The sequence below is a fragment of the Cricetulus griseus genome, chromosome 2 (assembly GCF_003668045.3).
Source record: "Cricetulus griseus strain 17A/GY chromosome 2, alternate assembly CriGri-PICRH-1.0, whole genome shotgun sequence".
Classification (NCBI taxonomy): domain Eukaryota; kingdom Metazoa; phylum Chordata; class Mammalia; order Rodentia; family Cricetidae; genus Cricetulus; species Cricetulus griseus.
The window spans coordinates 361,385,725-361,407,177 of NC_048595.1; the positions used below are offsets into that span (position 1 = coordinate 361,385,725).

General features: G+C 47.1%; 1 protein-coding gene across 1 annotated transcript in view; it reads left to right on the forward strand.

The window, feature by feature from the left end:
* The window catches only part of LOC113833950 (death-associated protein 1), a 55,573-nt gene that overhangs the window by 7,200 nt on the left and 26,920 nt on the right, over positions 1–21,453 (forward strand). The window contains exon 2 of the mRNA XM_027400070.2: positions 3,850–3,946. Coding sequence (XP_027255871.1) covers positions 3,850–3,946 — 97 coding nt within the window. The remainder of the gene's footprint in view (positions 1–3,849; positions 3,947–21,453) is intronic.

The following is a 21,453-nucleotide window of genomic DNA, read 5'->3' on the forward strand; positions in this document are numbered from 1 at the left end:
GATTTGCAAATGATTCCACAGGGGAAATATAGCTCAGTGATAGAACATTTGACTGTAAATGAGTCCATAGATTTCTAGTTTTTCAAACAGAATTCTAGATAAGGTGATAGAACCATGCAACATGCTGTCATAACTTTTGGCATTATTGCAAGCTAAAATAAATCTGCCTCTGCCTTGAGTTATTATTACCATTGGCACTTTTTATTGCTGCATTAATCACAAACATACTGAGATGGATTAATGGAGTTAATTGTTTTTAGAAACTAAATTAGATGGAAGTGCTAATGCTAGGTGACTGGGCTCTGGCACCATGGGCTTCTGCAGAGGAGTGAACAAGCTGTTCTGGGGACACCTGCAAGGATGTGACCGTTTCAGATGTCACCTTGACATTCACTATCAGTTCTCTTTGCCTTCATGGCACAGCCCTTTTCACTTGTTGTCACTTTGTGGAACACATCTGCCAACTGCCACACTGAAATGTTCCAGAGACGTCATTTATCAGTGACGGTCCCTTTGCCACCGTTTCTGTAACAGAATGCCTCACCTGGGCAGCTCCTGCAATAGACATTTCTTTCTCGTGGTTCTGGAGGCTGGAAGTCCAAGATGGCAGATGGATTTACATGACCTTTTCTCCATGCATGTACACGCCGATGCACAAGTGCAGTTGTGTTGGAATTCACCTTCAGATTTAACTTATCTTTTTAGAGGCAGTGATGGCAAACACCATCGCAATCTTAAGGCTATGAATATTAATACTTCACTATATGTATTTAATGACCATATGTATTTGATGGCATACACATCACAATCTTAAGGCTATGAATATTAATACTTCACCATATGCATTTGGTGACCATATGTATTTGATGGCAAATGTCATCACAATCTTAAAACTATGACTATTAATACTTCACCATATGTATTTGGTGACAAAACAGCATTTTCTGGTGGGCATGGGCAGGAAGAAGGAAGTATATTCTGAACAGCACTTATGGGGCAGTTCTAGACTCTTTGTTTTGTCAAAAACGTCCACAATTCTCACATAGAAAACCACAACACACCACAGAATTTTGATCTAAGTCTCCACTTCAAGTGGGGATGGAAGTCTTAGGTTAAAAATTTGCCTACAAATGCTGTCTCTTTAATTTTTCAATCTGAACTCATAGTGAGGGGAATCCCTAAGGACCAGGAACAAAGAAGGATCTGAAATTGAGACATGAGATGGGCCTTAGTGGATGGGGTGTGGGACTCCTACATCCCCACGTAAAGCTGGGTGCTTAGAGGTCAGACTGTGGAGGAGGGGCCTCTCCAGCGGCACAGTGAAACAGCAAGAAGCCGAATTCCATTAGCCCAGGCTCCAGATGGAAATAAAAGTCTAAGAATTTGTGAACTCAGGAATGCCTTTAGTGCCGGTTAAGTTGAAATATACATTATATGGTACATTTCTCGACTTACTAGGCTATGAGAAAATAACCCGCCAGAAGCAAGGTAAAGGAGGAAAGATGAGATTTGGCTTACAATCTCAGCCTCTTGAAGCCAGGCAGGCATGGCAGAGCTCAGGTGACTAGAGGGTGTGGTGACTGGAGACTTGGCAGATCAAGAAACAGTGCCCAGGACTGTTACCAGAGCTGAGTGATAATCCTCAAAGCCACCCCCACCCCGTTAGCTGTTTATGTCCACCAGCTAGGCACCATATCTCAAAGGCCCACAGTCTTGCTAAGCAGAGCCACCAACTGGAGGCCAGGGGCTCCAAACACAGCCGAGTGGGACATGCCACATTCAAACCATGACATCTGCTGTTGCCCTTTCCATGCTAAGAAATCCACTGGAAGTGTGTCAGGGCCTGAAGGGAAGCGGGTGCAGCGTCTCCACAGAGCTACTGTGTCCACCAGGAAAGACTCATGTGGTGTCGCTCCCAGGGAAGATGGCACAAGGTCCACAGCCATCAAGCTCAGGGTCAGCAGACAGAGGCAGACAGCAAGAGTAGATGCACAAAGACCTCAGATGGCAAAAGAGTGGGACAGGCAATTGTAAGACAGGTGTGCCGGAAACAGCACATGATTAGAAATGAGGGAAGAGCAAGTCCCTTGAGAAACCAGTATCCTTGCCTTCCTAACCTAAGGCTGGCCATGTTTCCCAGGGAAATCCAAGGATGAACCTGAGAAGACCTTCGCCTGCTCCTGGCTGTCCATCCACACTGTAAACTTGTCCATTCTTGTGACCCAGCAGAGTCCATCTAAACCAGGAACACCAGTGACAAGCTGACTAATCCACTCCATGGGAGTGGCTATGCTGTTGTAGAAAGCTATGGATATTCGGGAGGACGGGGAGGGCTCTGAGTGCCACTACTCTGTCCACACTTAGAGGTCTCTGTCTTAGGAGGTCCCTATCTTAGGAGGTCCCCGTTTATGAAGCTATGTGCTGGCAAGAACATGCTTTGGAAACTAATTCTATTTTAAAGAAAACAGTTTATCCTGAGCCAGATTGGCATACCTGTATCTCAGGAACACAGATTTGGGGGACTGTCACAACCCCTGTGAAAGATGTAGTGAGCTTTTGTAGCCACAGAAAGAAGTCACAAGTCAGTACAGTCAGCAGATGCCTTGTCAAGTTGTCAGGAAGGTGGGCTGGCCCCAAGTGGGAAATCTTTCCTACAGGCTTCAGCTGTTACTTCATTCTTAGTTTTAGGTCCAGTGAAGGCTACAGGTCTGCTGTGCTGTGCTTAGCATGAATACATCCTAGAAGGTCATCCAAGTCTTGAGAACATTAGGTTAGAGATAGAGGTTGAAAGTCGATGGCTGAATGTAACCAAAGTAGTTTTAACTCTCAGCCTGCAGGATTCCATCTGTGCACTGTTCCAGTGCTCAGCTCAGGCTAGATCAGGCATTCTCCGGAGTCTTAGAATCAATCAGCTTCTTCAAAGAACTTCAGCTCCATATCATGGTGTAAGGCTTGGTGAGCATAGGGCCTGTACTTGCAAACCCATGTCCTGGAATAAGGCTACTAAAAGATGATACTCAGAAGCCAAGGAGGGATGGGCAGGGAAGACTGTTCATGGGGATGGGATTTCTGCACGGGGTGAGGAAAAGCAGTCACAGCAATGGTCTCATGGCTGAATGTACTTGGGCTGTATTAGACAGTCTACACAGGTGAGTTCTGTAGTACATGAAGTGTGTTTCCATAAAGAGAACATGACCCCTGGGAACCGCAGCCTTTGTAGCACAGTTTGGGAAAGGTTGTTCTGAATGGCCTTGTGGCCCATGGCTGGGCTCTGAGATTCACCCAGTAGCCGTCTCTTGAGAAGAACCCATCTGGAGCTGGGCAAATGGCAGTGTCAGCCCAGTGCTTACTCTGAAAGTCTGAGAACTTAAGTTCAGATTGCTGGCACCCACCCAAAAGCTGGGCATGATTCATGTCTGTAACCCCAGTGCTAGGGAAATTCCCAGAACTCACTGGGCAGCCATGGCTATGTCACCATGTCCAAATCACTGTTGTTTAAAGAAGTAAGGTCACTAAGCGGGGTTTAAGTGGCCCGTGTTATGTCCGTATGACATATAGACCCTAGAGTAGCCACTTTGTCACGTGGCCTATGTTCTACTCACACTGCTATTCTTAGTACTTAAGAGGTGATCAGAAAGGAACTCAGGAGCCTTGGGAAGTCTCTAAGATGTCAAAGGGCACCCAGGACTGTATCAGGCCCAGTCTCCTCTACATCACACTACCCTCCCCTCATTTATGATTATCTCTGTTCTTGGAGTCCATTCAAGAAGGACAGCCTTCCATCAGGTGCACCAGGTCCTGGGGCAGGTGCGCCTCCACCCTGGTCACCCGACTTTGTTTTTATTTCAGTGAAGGCTGGTGGAATGCGGATTGTGCAGAAACACCCACATACGGGAGACGGGAAGGAAGAGAAGGACAAAGACGAGCAAGAATGGGAAAGCACCAGGTAAGAGGCCTCTAGTGACTCTAGCAGACTGTGTGGATGACCACTTGGTTAAACATTAATGTCTGTTCTGTGCTTCTGGTACCTCCTGGGCTTCCAGTCTGCATGCTATGTGTTTTTCTTTCCCATCTTGAGTCAGGGTTCTGTGCAAGCAGGAGGGAGATGGTTCATCTGAAGTGTACCATCTGGCTCACCTCCCCAAGCCCTGTCCTCTGGTGTAGTCAGGGCTGCTGAGCCCAGCAGCTGAGCAAGAGCATAGCCTCACCGGTCGGCACTTTAGTCTGGGACTGGGGAACACACAGCTTCCCCCTCTCCTAGCAGGTCATGATGCTGGAATGGAGGAAATAGATTCTTATGCTTGGTGGTTCTTTGTGCTCAGGTCTCTTTGCATGTTCCAGAGACGTGTGTGCTGCCCATCTGTTGACAAGAGCTCTCCACTAGGCTGTAGCCTGAAACCCCCTGGAAACTCCTGTGGCCATTCACACTAGTGGGACTTTAGCTTCCTCACAGGCAGGCTAGAGAACTTCAGACTTGAGAAATGCTTGGCAGGCAGATCTGTAATAAGCAAGGCTACCCTCCAAGTGACCTTGTGTGTCCTTCAGTCACATCTCACATTCTGTTTGCCCCTCTGTGCTAACCACCTGTTTTCCTTGAAGGTCCTGGGCTCAAAGTTTGGTTTGAGGGCAGCATCCTTCATCGAGAATAACCCTATCATAAGTTGTCACCACAGACACAACCATGAATACATACAAATGGAAAAGCATCCGCAGTAACGTTCCACTGCAGACAGTGTCTCCACTCTAACAAGAACAAAAGGATGGCGGGGGAAGGGGGCAAGAATGGGGGAGGTCCAGCCTCTAGATTTTGAGGGATGGAAAGTTACCTGTGTGTGTAGGAACAAGGACAGGACGACCCCTTGCATTTCTTTCTGACTTTCCTGTGAGAGGAAGTACAGCAGCTATAGGAGATGAGCAGCTACAATAATGAGGATGCGTGGGGTTGAAAGACTGGGCGTGCCCGCCTTAGATTACAGCAACATCTTCACCTGAAAGATTAATCAATCTCCCCCACACCTGTAGAGCTGGGGATGCTGAAGCAAGCTGACTGCAGAGTAGGGTCTGTGTAGATGCAAATAAAAATTCTCTGTAGTGTTTCCCGGAAGTCAGATTGCTGTGCTCCTTGTGGCTACATTGACTTTGGCTTGGCTCTTCACCAATGTGGCTTAACCCTGTGACCTAATGGGAGCATATCCCGAGTGGGAGAAATTTGAACACTAAGCTGTTGACTTGTGTTGCCAATGCAGGCATCAGTCCTGGTACCCTGTGTGACGGTGTGAGTTTGACTTTTCCCACCCTCCCTGTTTTGTGTTGGGTGACTGAATTAATCATAGTCAGCACAGTCAGTAATGATGATTGCTGTTGCTTTTTTTGAGATTTTGAAAATACTTTTTATTACTTCTCTGTATGTGCACACATATGCCACAGTCTGCCTGTGGAGGCCCGAAGACAACAATCAGGAGTTGTTTCAGTTGTACCATGTAGATCCTAGGAATTGAACTTGGGTCATCAGGTTTGACAGCAAGTGCCTTTATCCACAGAGACATCTTGATGGCCCTACTTTCTGGTTCTTTTTGGTTTTGTGTTTTTGAAACACAGTCCTGTTTCTGTCTCTTGAGTGTTGGATGTACAGGTGTATGCCACCATACCAACTAATCATGGTTGCTTTGTGGTGTGTAAGGAGCCTACTTGTTCTGAACATTGCATCCGTCTTAATACAAAGGACGCTCCCCGCTCTTTGTTATTTCCATTTTAGAGTTGGCTATTGTCCTCATTCCAGAATCCCATCCTTAGCTCTCCAGAGGGTACACTTAGCTTCCATGGGCTCTTAGCAAATATGTGTCAGAGTGCAAGCAGCTGGCTCCTTTTTTCTCAGGGTCAGCCTCCAGGCTTTGCTGACCAGTTCACCTCCTGTTTGCAGATGGACACTTGCTGACTAATTCCCATCAGGTTTGACAACAACTATGCCCACTGTATGGATGAAGGAAGCAAGGCTTAGGGAGGTCGTTCAGTCCACTGATGCTTAGCCAGTCAGTGTCTTAGCTGAACTTCAGCCTGAGAAGCCCGAGAGCCCCACTGCAATCTGGATCCTTCTCTTCCTAAGATGAATTAGTTCTGAAAGTCCATACTTCTCGAATCCATGACCCTCCATTACTTCTGCACCTTCACCATGTTAAGATGGGGAGTTGTCGATTTTCAGCAGGACTCCAGGGGCATAGCTGGCATCGCTTTATACATGGAAAGGCCTGTTTGTTTGCAGAGTGTATAGAATATGAAGTCATCCTCCTGGTAATGGCATTGGGTGTGCAATTTGAGCTTACTTATTCTCACAGTCCTAAGCTTTTTCTCCGGGTATGAAAATAAGCATGCCATCTATATCACAAGCCAGTTTCCCCCTCAGATCCAAGACTGTTTACCAACTCCGTTCTAGTGGCTTCCTCCTTCCTCTTGAGGACAGAGCAGAGATTACAGAGAAAATGAATGTTCAGAGCCCCGAGGAGGTCATTTTGTGACCCAAAGAATCCCACAACCTTCCCTGGCAATTATTTCCTCACATAAGCTTATGCAGCCCTTAATCTTTAATTTTCCAGAGATTTAAAAAAAAAAAAAAACCTTATGCTGCAAGGCTGTTTTGAGATATTACATTTAAGGGAAAAGAAAGACTCTATCAAAACCATGAAAATCGGGGCTGGAGAAATGGCTCAGTGGTCAAGAGCACTGGCTGCTTTTGCAGAGGAACCATGTCCCATTCCCAGCACTCAGATGGAGCCTCACAACCATCTATGACTCCATCAAGGTATGCAATGGCTCTTCTGGCCTCTACAAGCACCAGACGCATGAAGTACAGCCCCAGGCACATTTGGTATGTATTCAGACATGCAGACAAAATGCTCATACCCCTGAAATAATGAAAGGTAAAAAGAGAACCTTGAAAGTATTCTAAGACCTCTCTCTCTCCTCTCTTTCTCTCTCTCTGTGCTCCTGGTATTTTCCCTGTACTCACACGTCCCCCACTCTCACTCCTCCCCACCCCTTTCTATTCTCTGTACTCATGTATCATGTTGGGAACTGCCTAACCACATCTCTCTTGAGGACCAAGCCTTGGTATGTAGCACTTGCTGTTTCTGTGCTAAATACTCCCACCATAGCCTGTTTTAAGTAGAAACGTGTATCACTAGCGCAGACATGTGAAGAGGGACCTCTAGCTGACACTCACACCAGAGCTAGCTTAAGTGTGCCAGGAACTACAGTCTCCTTGTATATAGTTGCATTTGTTGTTTATAGTCCGTAGTCTTGAAAGAGATTAAAGATGAGAAATAATTTATGATCCACTGTAGATGTCCACATATTTATTCTGTCTGGTGCCCTCTATAGTGAAGGTGTGTAGCTTGGAAATGGGTTAAGGTTGCCCCTCAGACACTCACTCCTGTGTTCAAATTCAGCCCCCACTGTAGGCACTGAGAGGTGGAAAGGTCAGACGACTAGCAGGCTTTAAGAGGTGATTATGTAAGTCAGAGCCTGAATTCCAGTGGCTTTATATAAGACAAGATGGGGGCACAGAAGAGTGATGCATGCATGATACCCCAAGCTGCCCTGCACTTTCTTGGAGCAGTCACCAAATGCAGCCTCTGACCTTGGAATAGACATGAGCCGAGGTCAGACTCTTTTCTTTAAAATTAGATTACTACGTTACAGTGACAGAAAATGGACTGTGGCAGAATGTCTCTTGGGGATGAATTCTTTTCATCTCTTATCTGTCTGAAAATGTGTTTGTTCTGCTTTAACTTTGAAAAGATGGTATATCCGTTAGCCTCCTTGACACTGTGACAGGACACACGACATCAACAACTTAAAAGGAGATGTGTGCTGTGCTGGTGGAGCGTCTGGGTGTGCCCATTCGGCTCTGCACTGGTGGAGTCTGTGCTGGTAGAGGGTCTTCTCAGGCTGCACAGAAAGTGAAGGGGGCTGTGAACACAGCAACGGTGTCATCCATATGCTGGTTTTGTAGACTTTCTCTCTGAGTCTCATGGCTCCAGTGATACAGATCCTTCTGTTCCACCATGCCCTCCACTCCATGATGAACTTTCAAAACTGCACCAAAATCAATCTCTCTTTCAGTCGTAAGCATTTGGTCATATGATAAAGTCAGTCAGAGAACTGGAACTGTCAGTGGGGTCATCGCTGTGACAGCCTGGCTGTGTGAACCCACAGGAGTGTAGAAGTGCAGAGCCGAGACATAACTGTGGAAGACACATGGCCCTGGGGACCTTACATAGGAACAGGTGGTCTCCTGCACGCCCCATCCTAACCCCTCCACCCCCCAAGAGAAGCTGGATATCCCCAGGTCTATGGAAGTGTTCACAGCTGCTCTGCTTCCAAGTGGCACTAGCCTTGTCCAGCCTAGAAGAAGCAGTTTCCACACAGCCAGCAGTGTCTGAGTTGAGAGATCTAATCACACGATAAAGGAAATGCTCTATAAACAAGCAGGAAGGACCCATGATTGGGTCCTGTCACCAGTCCTCCTAGAAGGGGGAATGAAGGAACCAGACCCTCACCCAGCTCCCTGCTTTAGCAACCATGACAGACTGCAGAAAAGCCCCAGCCAGACGTAGGCCTCTGACTCAGCTTGTGTTGCTGAGTTTCTGGCCTTCTGACCTTGCTGGACCTGCCCCAGTCACTTGGAGATCACATACCTTCCCTGTGGCAAGGAACCAATCAGAAGTTAGCTGGTGGGCTCTGGACGTGCTTTATGTATGGTAACATCTGATGTCCCATGGCTTGTAGATGTGTGCCTTGAATGGTCTGCCTTTACCTCACACACTCCAGCTCCTCCCATCATGTGTTCCCATGGCCTCATTTCCCTTCTTACTGCATTAGGGGTCACCTTGGTGACCTCTCTTTACCCATCTCTGACAAGACCCTATTTCCAGATAATGTCATAGTTGAAAACTTGCAGGTTTAAGATTTCACCACACCCCCTTTAGAATGAGCCCAAAACAAATGCCAAATTATGATCCATTGTGGTCTTAGTGATTCTCTCAGTAAGTTAGCTATTGGGATAAGAAACAGGGAACTCAGAACTCTGAAGCCAAAGGATATCACAGCTGTGTGCCACTTACATCACCGAACCCCTGCATGAGACTGTTTATCTTTGAGCTGTGACCCGAGTGTTTAAATCGTAATGGCTCTGTGTGGTAGACTAATGTGAAAATCATCCGTGAGTTCAGTGCTGTCTTTGGTGTCCAAGCCAGTCACCGGCTACCTTTCGAAAGTGTGTCCTTTTCCTAACATGTATGCAAATATAGGCAGACCAGGACAGCTTGGTGCCAGCAGACCAAACTCTGTGTTGCATTGGGGCCCCAGTGACATGACAGCAAGAGCTGACCCAGGTCAGTATGCAGTGGGTCCCAGAGCCTCGAACTGCACCAAAGGCATCCTGTCTCTGTGTCCAGGGCCTTGTGTGACATGCAAGGTTTTTATGGAGGGCTGACCAGAGGCCCCTGTTTATGGATCTAGAGGACACAGCTGTCAACAAGACCCTGGGAACAGAGTGTACCTGTGGTAAAATGTATGTAAAATGGAAGTGAGCAGCCAGATATACATGAGTATGGCAAGTGGTATGCATTGGTGGCCCTGTCAGTCAGCTCTTCATCAGGGTTGCCTGAGTGAGACTAGGGCAGCATCATTTTAAACTTACAGACAGAACCAAGGCAGGTTGTCTCAGTCACACATGAGCGAAGGACGGGTGAGAGTCACCATTTGACTGTGGCTACTCAGAAGGCTGGCAGGGCCAGCACTGGCTCTGTACCTCAGCAGGTCAGCTGGTAGTGTGAGCTGCACTCTGTCAAGTTACATTCACCGGCATCCAGAAGAGATGTGCAGTGTGATGTCTGTCTGTCTCAGACATTCTCAGTCTATCCCATGGCTACCACCCAGAGTCGCAGACAGACCCACTGTCATAGCCATGAGGCCACTGTAGACAAGACTTCCTCATAGCTGTTGTCTCTCTGAGTTTCCTGGGCTATAATGGTGGTATGCCACAGGCTGGGTGGGTTAAACAGCAGAACTGTGGTCTCTTGGTTTCTTAAAGCTTGAGGTCAAGTGTCAGCAAGTCACACTCCTTCTGATGTGCTAGGGGGTGTCTGCCCCAGTGCTCTCGGCATCTGGTAGTTTATCAACATGCGGACAGAAAATTCCGTTTTCAAAAGTACACTAGCTGTTAGTGGAAGTTTCTGTCCTACAAGCCACTCCCAAATAACTACACAGAGCCTTAATATTATAAATGCTCTGCCAATAGCTCAGGCTTGTTACTAGATAGCTCTCACATTTAAATCAACCCGTATTTCTTATCTATGCTTTGCTATGTGTCTTGGTACCTTTTCTCAGCACAGCATGTCCATCTTCTCTCTGTATCTGCTGGTGACTCCTGACTCCACCCGTCTTCCCGGCATTCTCAGTTTGACTCTTTCACCTAATCTTATCCTGTCCAGCTATTGGCCAGCCAGCTTGTTTATTAAACTAATCACAGTGACGTATATTCACACAGTGTTAAGGAATATTTGGCAATTAGTCATGGTAGAGTATGGCTCTCAAACATTATATAACCTCAGCTTGACTAATTATAACTGCAGTGACATCACTTACAAATAAGACCCCATTATCAGGCTGGAGAGATGGCTCAGAGGTTAAGAGCACTGATTGCTCTTCCAAAGGTCCTGAGTTCAATTCCCAGCAACCACATGGTGGCTCAACAACCATCCGTTATGAGATGGTTATGAGATGGTGCCCTCTTCTGATGTGCAAATATATATGGAAGCAGAATGTTGTATACATAATAAAATAAAATCTTAAAAAAAAAAGACTCCATTATCAGATTCAGGAGCTAGGACTTCAACATACATTCCTTGGAAAAAATCCACCATACCCCACTGACATCCCACAGGTAATGTCAGTAAAACCACTTAACTATGAAGTCCCATGGCATATGAGACCCTCTGCCAGCATTTACTGTTGTCCTGGTTGAGCACTATAGCAACCTGTCTTCCAGGCCACATAGACATTCTGTCCTGAGGGCATGGCCCCATACTTTGATTTCATGCCCCATCAATTTTAAAGAATATTTTCTGTATTCATCCCATTGGATTGTTTGAGAAAGGTCTCATTATGTAGTCGAGGCTGGCTTCAAACCTGAGATCCTCTTGCCTGAGTCTCCCAAGTGCTGGGATTAATTGGCTTGTGCCACCATGCCTGGGTCATTTTTACATTACACGTACACACGCACGCGCGCACACACACACACACACACACACACACACACACACACACACACACTGTTTAGTACTATACCTCCATTCTGTAAGTTATATATTATCTACAAAGTAGGTGGCAACCTAACTGATAAAGGTGAAATAAGCAATAGCAACCTTGATACTATCATTAGCTAATATCTCAAGGTCCAGCCACCCTTGTAGTGAAGTTTCCCATTAATGATTCAGGTTGTGAGTTTAAATTTATAATGACCTTCTGGGTAATTTCAGGTTTGGTGGGGGCGGGCGGCTTCTTGTCAAATCCAATTAGATCATTGGCATTTGCCACATCGTTGGCGATGAACCGAGATGAGAATATTTCCTTTCCTTTTTGCTCACAAGTGTGCATTTAGATCAGCTTCATTGTAAGTCACTTGCCCATTTTCTGAAAACTAGTTTAACTTCATTCCTAAGGCAGCATTTGAACACAGTTCTAGGCACTTGGAATGTGTCAAGTATGAATTGAGACAGTTTGCCTCAGTAAACTGTCAGCCATACACATTGTACATATATTGCAAGGTGCCGAGGGCAGATAAAGGGAGATTGGGTGTGAGGGGTCACCCCATCTGCTTCCACGGGAGCCCTCGGGGCTGTGAGACTTGGTGATAGGCAAATGTGTTAAGTGGTGGCCGATTTAACTTACTATGGTGTGCTTCTCTGGGGCAAACAGGTGTGAATGGAAGGGCTATCGTGTTCATCTGCCTCTCCAGACTAAACACAAGCCATTCCAAGCTCAAGACCTGCCTTTCTTCTCTGACTGGCTCACACCCCAGTTCCCATCTTGTCATTGTGTACAGCAGAAGTTAAACCTGTCTTCCCAGACACATACAGTATGGGTTTTGCATGATGGACAAGATCCTAACTGTCTAAGAAGTGAGTTAAGAGTCTCCTTATAAGCAGAGCAGGCCATGTGTGGAAAACAGCAGCATCAGGCATTGGTGTTTCCCCATCCAGCCTGATTGCTCTCACTAGAACGGCAGCAGAGGAGGGTTGCATTTGGTGCACAGCCAGTCAAGGTGTCCGCACACAGTGATGGAGAGAAAGCACACATCACAGACTCCTGGCTGAACTCTGAGTCTGGGGACAAGAAAGGAAGTATGAAGTCTCAGCTTTCCTCTCTCTTGCTGCAGTAATGGGCTTTGAGGTAGTATTTGTCCAACATCTGGCTCCATAGCAGGTGTGGAAACCAGAAGTGGTTTGTCAGCTTCTCTATGACCCTTGAAAGCCAGATGCATGCACTTTCCGCTGCAGTGGGGCTCTTCTCAGCATGTGGAGGAGGGAAGAAAGAAATGAGACATTTCAGTTTGTTCACACCAGGACTGGCCTCTCTGTTCTGTTTATGGAGACCCCAGGAGTTGCCCTGTGCATCAGGAGTGTTTGCTCACCATGAACACGTGAGGCAAGCTTGGGTTTATAAAATTAAATACTTAACAATAACTCTGTGGAAACAAGCCTTGGTTGAGTCTACTGCCTCATATTTACTTGAACCTTTAGGCTCCTTTAAATAACCCTGTTGGCTTCAGCTGCCCAACAGCATGATGCTCAGAAAATGCCTAGCAGAGTCTTTAAAGATGTATTTCTAATAAGACTACTAACTGGCTGACTTCTTCCAGCCAGTGGGACAGGCTACTGGGCCGGTGGAGGGGAAGAGCCCTCTTGACCTTCCTGGCCCTGTTTTGTCATTGCTCAGCTCTCTTGGGGCAAAGCGTTCATTGATTTCTGCTTGTGTTCATCCAGTGGGACAGGGTTTAGTCATTAAAGGTGAGTTATTGTGGATCGAAAGTCTGAGAAGTGTCACACTCAAAAAGGTCCCTTCGCTTTCACAGGACAGTGACTGCATCTATGGACGCTGTCCCCAGAGTATAGTTGACATGTCTCCCTCTTCCTTTATTGTTGCAACCTATAAAGGCTGTTTGTGCCCAAAAATTGATAGTTCTTTTAGGATATATACTCAAATATTAGAGTTTTTGGTCATGTCTTAAAATATTATTTATGATTAAATTATCTTAAGCAAAATTAAACTTTATTAAGCAAACCAAGAATGTTTTTTTCTTTTTAGAAGAGCCTGCATCTGGAACACTGGAACACTATATAGACCACACTGGCCTTGAACTCACAGAGCTCCACCTGCCTCTGCTTCCCCAGTGCTGGTATTAAACATGAGTACCACCACACCAGGCCAAACCTAGATTTTAAAGGACCTTTTCTCAATACTTTTTTTTTTTTGAGACAGCATCTCATGTTGTCTGGGTTGATCTTGAGCCTGCTATGTAACAGCCAAGGCTAGCCTTGAACTCCTGAGCCTACTGCCTCTCAAATGCTAAAATCCCAGGTGTGCACTATCATTTCTGGAGGTACTCAATATTTTTATGATACTTTTACTTTTAATCACAAAGAGTATGATATACTGTAAGTGTTTAGGACATCTGTACCCGAGTGCTTTGACTTGCACTGATGAGTGTCCCACGAGTTCAGGTGGCCGTGTCTTATGGAAAGAATGTTGTAATTGAAAAACAGCAGCTCAAGAGAGAAAGACACCATGAGAAGGGTTCAAGCAGCAGGTATTTTATTAGGGAAAGGGATCATAAAGGGAGGAAGGGGAAGACCAGCCTCCAGAGGCAGGAGCAGCAGGAGAGATGAAAGAGGGAGGGGGTACAGAGAAAGAAAGAAAGAAAGAAAGAAAGAAAGAAAGAAAGAAAGAAAGAAAGAAAGAAAGAAAGAAAGGAGGATGGGCGGTGGGAAGGACTCTTTTTAAAGGGAACATAGTGAATGTGCACAGGTGGTACTCTTAGTGACTGCAGCTGAGGGTATATCCTGTCAGAACCCCAAGGACAGGCCAGTACAGGTGCCTGAATACTAACACTGAATGGACAGAGATGAGTGTCCCATGAGTTCAGGTGACCGTGTCTTGTGGAATGACTGGATACAATCTGTATCTAGCCCTTCTATGAGCCATTTATGTGCCTGACAATTCATAGGTGAGGGTGGGAAAGAAGTCTCTCCATCACCATACTCTGACCAGCTCCTGGGAGGTCTCTCTGCCCCCAGGACCACACAGGGGCACAGAGTACCAGTGTCATGACAGAGAGCCCTACAGCCACCTTGCCCCTGACCTCCAGCTCTGCTGGCCATGGCCAATCTTGCTGACATTCTAGGAGCTGTGTAAGGGACATGATAAGCCTGAATAGAAAGAAGCAGAAAGGGCCTGCATCGTTTTAATCAAGCATTTACATCCAGTGTTGTTCCTGCTGTGGATAGTGGCTCACAAGCACTTCCCTTGATCTGAGCTCCCCACAAGGGAAATATTTCTCCTTTAACAATGTTTGGGGATGTGATGGAGTTCACCAGTGTAGTACAGTTGATGAAGTGGGCCATGGACTGAGGGTTTGAGGCTTCTGGCTTCAGATGGATCTGGACATCATTTTGGCAGTTGTGCAACATGGTAGAGCCACTATAGCGTGTGCAAAGACGATCCGTAGTCCGTAAGGCTAAGATTTCTTTATTCAGATAAACGCCAGCCATGTGCCTGACAATTCATAGGTGAGGGTGGGAAAGAAGTCTCTCCATCACCATACTCTGACCAGCTCCTGGGAGGTCTCTCTGCTCCCACAGAGCACAGAGCGTGCCCAGAGGCAGCAAGCTAGGAAGGCCAGAGAAAGAAGGGGTCTCCACGTGCCTGCGGGCCCCTTAAGAATTGCCCCTGCTTCATCTTTGACCTCCCCACCACGCCCTCATGGGCATGGCCAGGCACACCTGTAGGGGCTTCTAGGAGACGGGGCTACAGTGTCTCCCTACAAACCACAAAGGTCACAGTCAGGATGAGGTTATCCAGCTGTAGCTGGCGTTCAGGGCTGGTAAGGCATCCAACCACCATTGGCTGTAGATTGGTAAACTAAGTGATGGGGGTCACGGTGATGTTGGTCAGGCCAATGGAACTACTTATTTAGTGTCTCCTGCCACAGCATGAGAGGACCTGAAAATACTGTGTCAAGTGAAAGAATCCAGGGGCAAAAGGACTGTCCACAGGAGTCCATGGGCAGGTCCAGTGCAGCCCCATTTGCAGATTAGGAAGTAGAATGGAAGCTAACAAAGGGTATGGGGGAAATGGGGAGGGGCGTTCGGTGTGCAGTTTGATGCCCAGAGGAAAGGGTTTTGTCTCAACACTGTGAACACACTCAGCACTGCAAAAATGTACACCTGAAAATGGCAAAAGGGGGTCAGTTTGATTGTTTCTTACCAGTATACGTGCATGAGCACAGCACAGCAAAGAGGCCTCCTTGTTCTGGCAATACTTTGGCAGCTCAATTGCTAAACAGCACTACTTGTGATTCAGCAGATGCTAAACAGCACTGCCTGTGACTCAGCACATCTTCCTCTAGATGTTCACCCAAAAGGATTCAAAACCAGGGACCAAACAAAAGCCTGTCTGGTCTTTGACACCGTTGACAAGAGCTAAAAGGTGACACAATGCCAAGTGTCTGTCATCTGATGAACAGAAACCATCTGCTCCATCCATGTGGAGAATGAGTGAGGAATGAGTCTGGTTACGACAGTAGGTGGGACTTGAAAAATGTTTGCCCAGTAAGGGAAGCAGATACCAGTGGCCGTGATTCCAGTATCATTTTCAGGAAATGTCTGAAGGAAGAAAATCTATAGAGACAGAAAGGAGCTCACTGGCCACTGATGGCTGGGGAAGAAAAACGGCCCATACAGTATGGTGGGCTTAATGGGTATGGGTTCCCTTGAAAATAATGGAGTGTTCTAGAATTAGATAGTGACAATGGTCCCATAAGAAAATGAATTCAGTGAGCACTGTCACCTTGTACAATTTAAGGTAGTTGAAATGATGATTCTCATATCCTATGGGTGTTACCTCAGAAAAGGGGAGGGAGCCCTGGCTGTAGTCCAGCCTCCATTTTTTTTCTTAACTGGGAAAGCACACACTCATGTGTCAAAAGGATTTCCTATAGGGCTATGGCTGCTGTCCCGGGGGACCAGGACTTTTCTGAGAGAAGGGGAAAGACAGATGCTTGGACATGATGATCTCATTGAAGAAGAGCCAGGGCAGCTGGGCCAGGCACACACTGGCATCCTGAACTCATTGTACATTTGTTTCCTTAGGCTCAGGGAGCTGGCCACAGATAGATGGGCCATCTCCAAACAAGTAGTCCCTGGAATAGGAAGCAGGCATCTCTTGTGTCTGGTTTTAAAAGCAAGAAGGTTCTATGCCAGAAGAACTGGGTCACATGACTATCCCTAAATCTACCATGCCTAAGATTCTCTTAGACCCACAGTCCTCAGCAGAATGAATGTTTGCCATTGGGCTACATCTTAAAGGTTAGTCCTCATAGGTACCCTTGGCACTAACTCGTTAAGTTGCTAGAATGTCATTGCCTCCAGTCTTCTAGTAGACACGTTCATGGGACAGAGATTTGACATCCTTTCAACAGCAGCTTTCAGCCATCCCAAGGGTTCACACGGCACTGCTGGGTACCAGGTACTTCACTATGCAGGTCATGCTAGTGAGCTTGCATCCCTTTGGTGACTGTAAGCCTGGATAATTGAAGTTATATTTATCACCAGAAAGAACTGCCATGGGCATCTAGGATTCTTCAGCCCCTAAGAAGCTGCATGTAGAAGACAGTGTTCTTAACCACCCATGAAGATAACCTGGCTCAGTCTTCTTAACCTCCCATGCAGAAGACAGCCCCACTCAATGTTCTTAACCTCCTATGATGACAGGCCAAATCAATGCTCTTAACCACCCATGTAGAAGACAGCCCCACTCAATATTCTTAACCACCCATGATGACAGCCAGGGCCTTGTTGGGGATGGGCGTGGGCAGAGAAGCAATGAAGATGGATGCAGGATAGCTGTGTCAGGCCATGGCTGGGGAGGCAGTATCTGATAATCCCACCAGTGTGGGGAGTTCACCAAGCCCGGTTCCTTCGAGTGCCGGGGCATCCAAGCACTTCTGCTCTGCTGTTTGCTTGTGCTGCTGGGAAGAAGGGCTCATTATGCTAAGGAGAAGCTGGACTGGGACATTTGCAGGCATGACTTCGAGAGTTATGGCAAACCCGAGTCTATCATTTACAAATGATACACGGTCATCATAGTTGCAAGGTGTGTGGCCCAGGTACTATTGGCTCAACCTCCCTAGGATTTCACAAAGTAGAGCCCCATTGTGGGACAAGCACAGCATGCTAGAGAAAAATGAGTGTGTCTTAGATCTTTCAAGTATGTCTTTGCTATTTCAGTCAAAACAGTTGTACAGCCACTGCCAGCAAGGTGTTAGGTTTGTGTGAGTCACAAGGAGAAGCTGTCCAGTGACATGTGTCTCCGAAGCTGTCTCAGCGCTTTGAGTTTGAAACCTGTGCTTTTCGTGGGGAAAGGCTTGTTGGTATCTCGCAGTCTTAGTGCATTTTGCATGTCTGTAACCAGACTCCTGGAACCAATGGATTATAAAGCAAGGCTTTGTTTTGGCAAATGGTTCTGGAGATTTATAGCTGAGAGGGACTGCATCTGTCTATGGCCCTTGCAGAATCACAAGGTGACATGGTGTGTCACATGGCAATAATGGGGGGGAGGATTTGTTCGTACATGTAAGTGTGCATGTGTGTGTCCTCCGTCTGTCTTCTGGTCTCTGCCCCTCTCCTTATAAAATCACCAGCGTTCAGTCACTTGGCTTGCTGACCTTATGTAACTCCAACCATCCCCTTAGGCCTGAACTCTAAATACCATAGACACTAGGACTTTCCAGTGGGAATTAAATCTCAGCACTTCAACCCTCAGCCAATGCCCAAACCACAGTGTATTGAGTCCCAAGCTAGGACGAGTGGCCTGAATGGTGTTACTGGATATGCTGTTTAATTTACAGCAGGACTTTTGTATGCTGTGGACTGAGAAGCACATAGAAAAAGTTGTAATTACAGTGTGTGTGTGTGGTGTGGTGTGTGTGTGTGTGTGTGTGTGTGTGTGTGTGTGTGTATGTGTGTGTGTGTGTGTGAATGCCATAATACATACGTGGAGATCAGAGTACAGATTGGGGGACACAGTTCTCCTACAAGGTAGGTCCCAGGGTCCAAGCTTGGCAGCAAGCTCCTTTACCTGCTTAGCCATCACCTAGAATTTTGATGGGAAAGTGTGAGGGTTAGTGTCAGTTAAGGGGAACGGCATCGATGGTCCTTCTGAAGGGGCAGAGTCATGCTGTGGACACTGGAGTGTGGATCCCCTCTTCTCTTCCCACCCCTTCCTGTTCACAGACTGCCACCATCCCCTTTTCTCAGCGCACTCAGCTCCCCAAGGCTTCCAGGTGGGATGCCGTGGATCATGGTCAGATGGTCACTTTTCAAGCAGGACCCACTTCTGGTTTGTCACTGATTTGAGCCTAGAAGGCTGGTGATAGTCTGCTTTGCTCAGTAAACTTATCAACACAATGGAGAAAAAAAAAAAGCCAGTGGAGGACATCAAGGATTGATCAACCCCTAGTATGGGGACGGCTGAATGAAATGTTCTGGCTGACAACAATGACAGCCAGGCCCTGGGGGAACAGACATGTGTACCCAAACAGCAGAGGTGGGTGGGCATTACCTAGACCAACTGGCAGGCTGTCCAGGTAGCATCACTGACTGAAGGATGTGTGTCAGTGAGGTGATCTCACCGGGTCTGCTTTATTTCACTTGCTGTGGAACCTGCATTCTCACACTGGCTTGTAATTCATTTCCCTGAAGCTCTGAGAAAATGGGGCCTTGGTGGTCACTGTCACCTGACCCTGGACAGAACCTGAATCTTCCCAGCCTCTTAAGGATCCTCCGATTTGATGTTTTAGAGCATAGCCTGCTCACTAAAACACAGGACAAACTGTCAAGACTAGTAGAAACCCAGTTCAAATGAGTAAGAATGCCGGATTACCAGGTCCAAAGAGCACAATTCGTAAAAGGCTAAATGTTTGTAAATAAATACATGTGGCAAACAAACAAAAAAAAAAGACCACACTTTGCTTACATGAGAGAGTGCTAACAGGGGCTGCGGAGATGGTTCAGTCAGTAAAGCTCTTCACATAGCATGAAAACCGTTTCAGTACCCAGCACCCTCAGAAAAGCTGGGTGTAGGATTTTGTGCCTGTTATCCTGCTCTGGGGGACATAGTCAGAGGGTCCATGGGACTTACTAGCTAGCAGAGCTGAGATCTACTATGAGGTAGAAAGCCATTGAGAGAGATGCTCAGTGTCAACCTTTGGCCTCCACATGCTTGTGCACGCCCAGGACAGGGAGGGAATTTCCTCCACAGTTTCTTCTGTGTTCAATGCCTGTTGGTTGGCTGTCTCAGTCTAGATGCAGAAACATAGCAGACTGCCTACAGACTCAGCATGCCTGGAATGTCCCTCTCCTTCCTGCTTCCCAGATGCCTTGTTGAGCCAAGGAATCGGCACTTTCTCCTCAATGTCAAGAGGAAGTCCCCTCCTCTGTAGGGTAACCTGTAGCCACGCCTGCTTAGGGGCTGGCTACAGGTCTGCCTATACTCCTCGATGAAATCAAGGCCACAATCCCCTCCCTCATACACCTCACACTTGACTGTGTGGTCCCACTGAACACTGTGGCCCAGCAGACTGAGAAACACTTGGACTTAGGATTCACATAAGTACCAGGGCCTCCCTCTGTCATAGCACTGACCCGATCATGGCCGCTTCTCTACCTACAAGCTCCTAGTGCTGCTTCTGTCATGCCCTGCTGTGTCAGCCACCTGCTGTCCTGACATGTCGAGAATCCATTCTGGATACCTCGAAGTTCTGCAGTCTGGATCCTTACAGCCAAGACACACCCCCAAGATGGCATTGCTCTGTCTGGAAGCATTCCAGTCCTCCAGGCTGCAGAGGCTTAAGCACCATCCCATATCCATCCAGAGTAGAGAAGGGAAGACTTCACCCCTCACCCCTGAGTCGGCTGCTGGTGTCTGCAGTCAAGGAGAGCTGTCTCCCTGTCCCCAGAGAAGAGAGGGATGTCACCAGAGCCCTGTGCAACGTCAGCCAGCCTCATATCAGGGAGGATCCCACTGCATGCACAGGTGACACCTGGTCACCATGACACCACTGTTTCACTGTGGGAACTGATGCTCAAGGGGCTGCTGTTATAGGATCACTGGACTGGTTTTTATTCCTGTTTCTCTGGAAATGGTGATGGTTTTTCTCTGATCTGGAGAGAAAAAAGGAGGGCTGAGGTCTTTGTTCTCTCTCCCTCTCTTAATTTTCTTCAGTGAGTCTCTCTTTCTCTCTCTCTCTCTCTCTCTCTCTCTCTCTCTCTCTCTCTCTTACACACAGTCACACACATACACATACACACACACACAGTAGTAGACTAGCATGTTGGGGCACACACAGACTCACACACACACACACACACACACACACACACACACACACACACACACACACACAGTGGTAGACTAGCATGTTGGAGCAGAGGCTGAACAGCACTCACAGTCCTGGTCTCCTACCCCCTGGACCAGGACCTTACCAGCCATGGCCTTCCTCCTCTGGGTAACAGGGAGTGGGCAGAGCCTCCCACACTAATGTGATGGCAGACCACAGGCCAATCTGTATCTGTGGATCTGCTGGACCTGGGACACATTTCCCTTCACTGCCAGGGCACTGAGATGGGAGCCTTCCTCTAAGGTGTACATACTCCTCAGCCTGAGTAGTGTGCACTGTAAGAGGAAGAACCTCCTTCATGAGAGAGTTGTTACAACTCCCTGATGCACTTCAGGATTGGCAGGTTCCCCTGAGGGGAGGAGGAGGAGACAGAGACAGAGCTGTCCACAGAGTAGCATTCCAAATGTTTTTCATGGGACTCTAATCTGCTTTGCAAAGTGTATGTCATTCAGCCTACTGAATTTGTAATCACATGCATCCTCCCTGGGCCCTGGGGGATAAGAGGTTTAGAAGGTTGTCGTGGATGTTAAACAAGCAATCCAGCCTTGTTCAGGAAGTCTCATGACCAAATAATGGCAAATGTAAGCTGCCCTCATACCCTCAGCCTCATCAAGTTCACGTCCTGCAGGGAATTTGATGTGGCTCCATTTTATGATTGAAGAGTTCAGCCCAGAAGGGCTAAGGGCATGTTCTGGATCACCCAGAAAGAACCGGCCAAG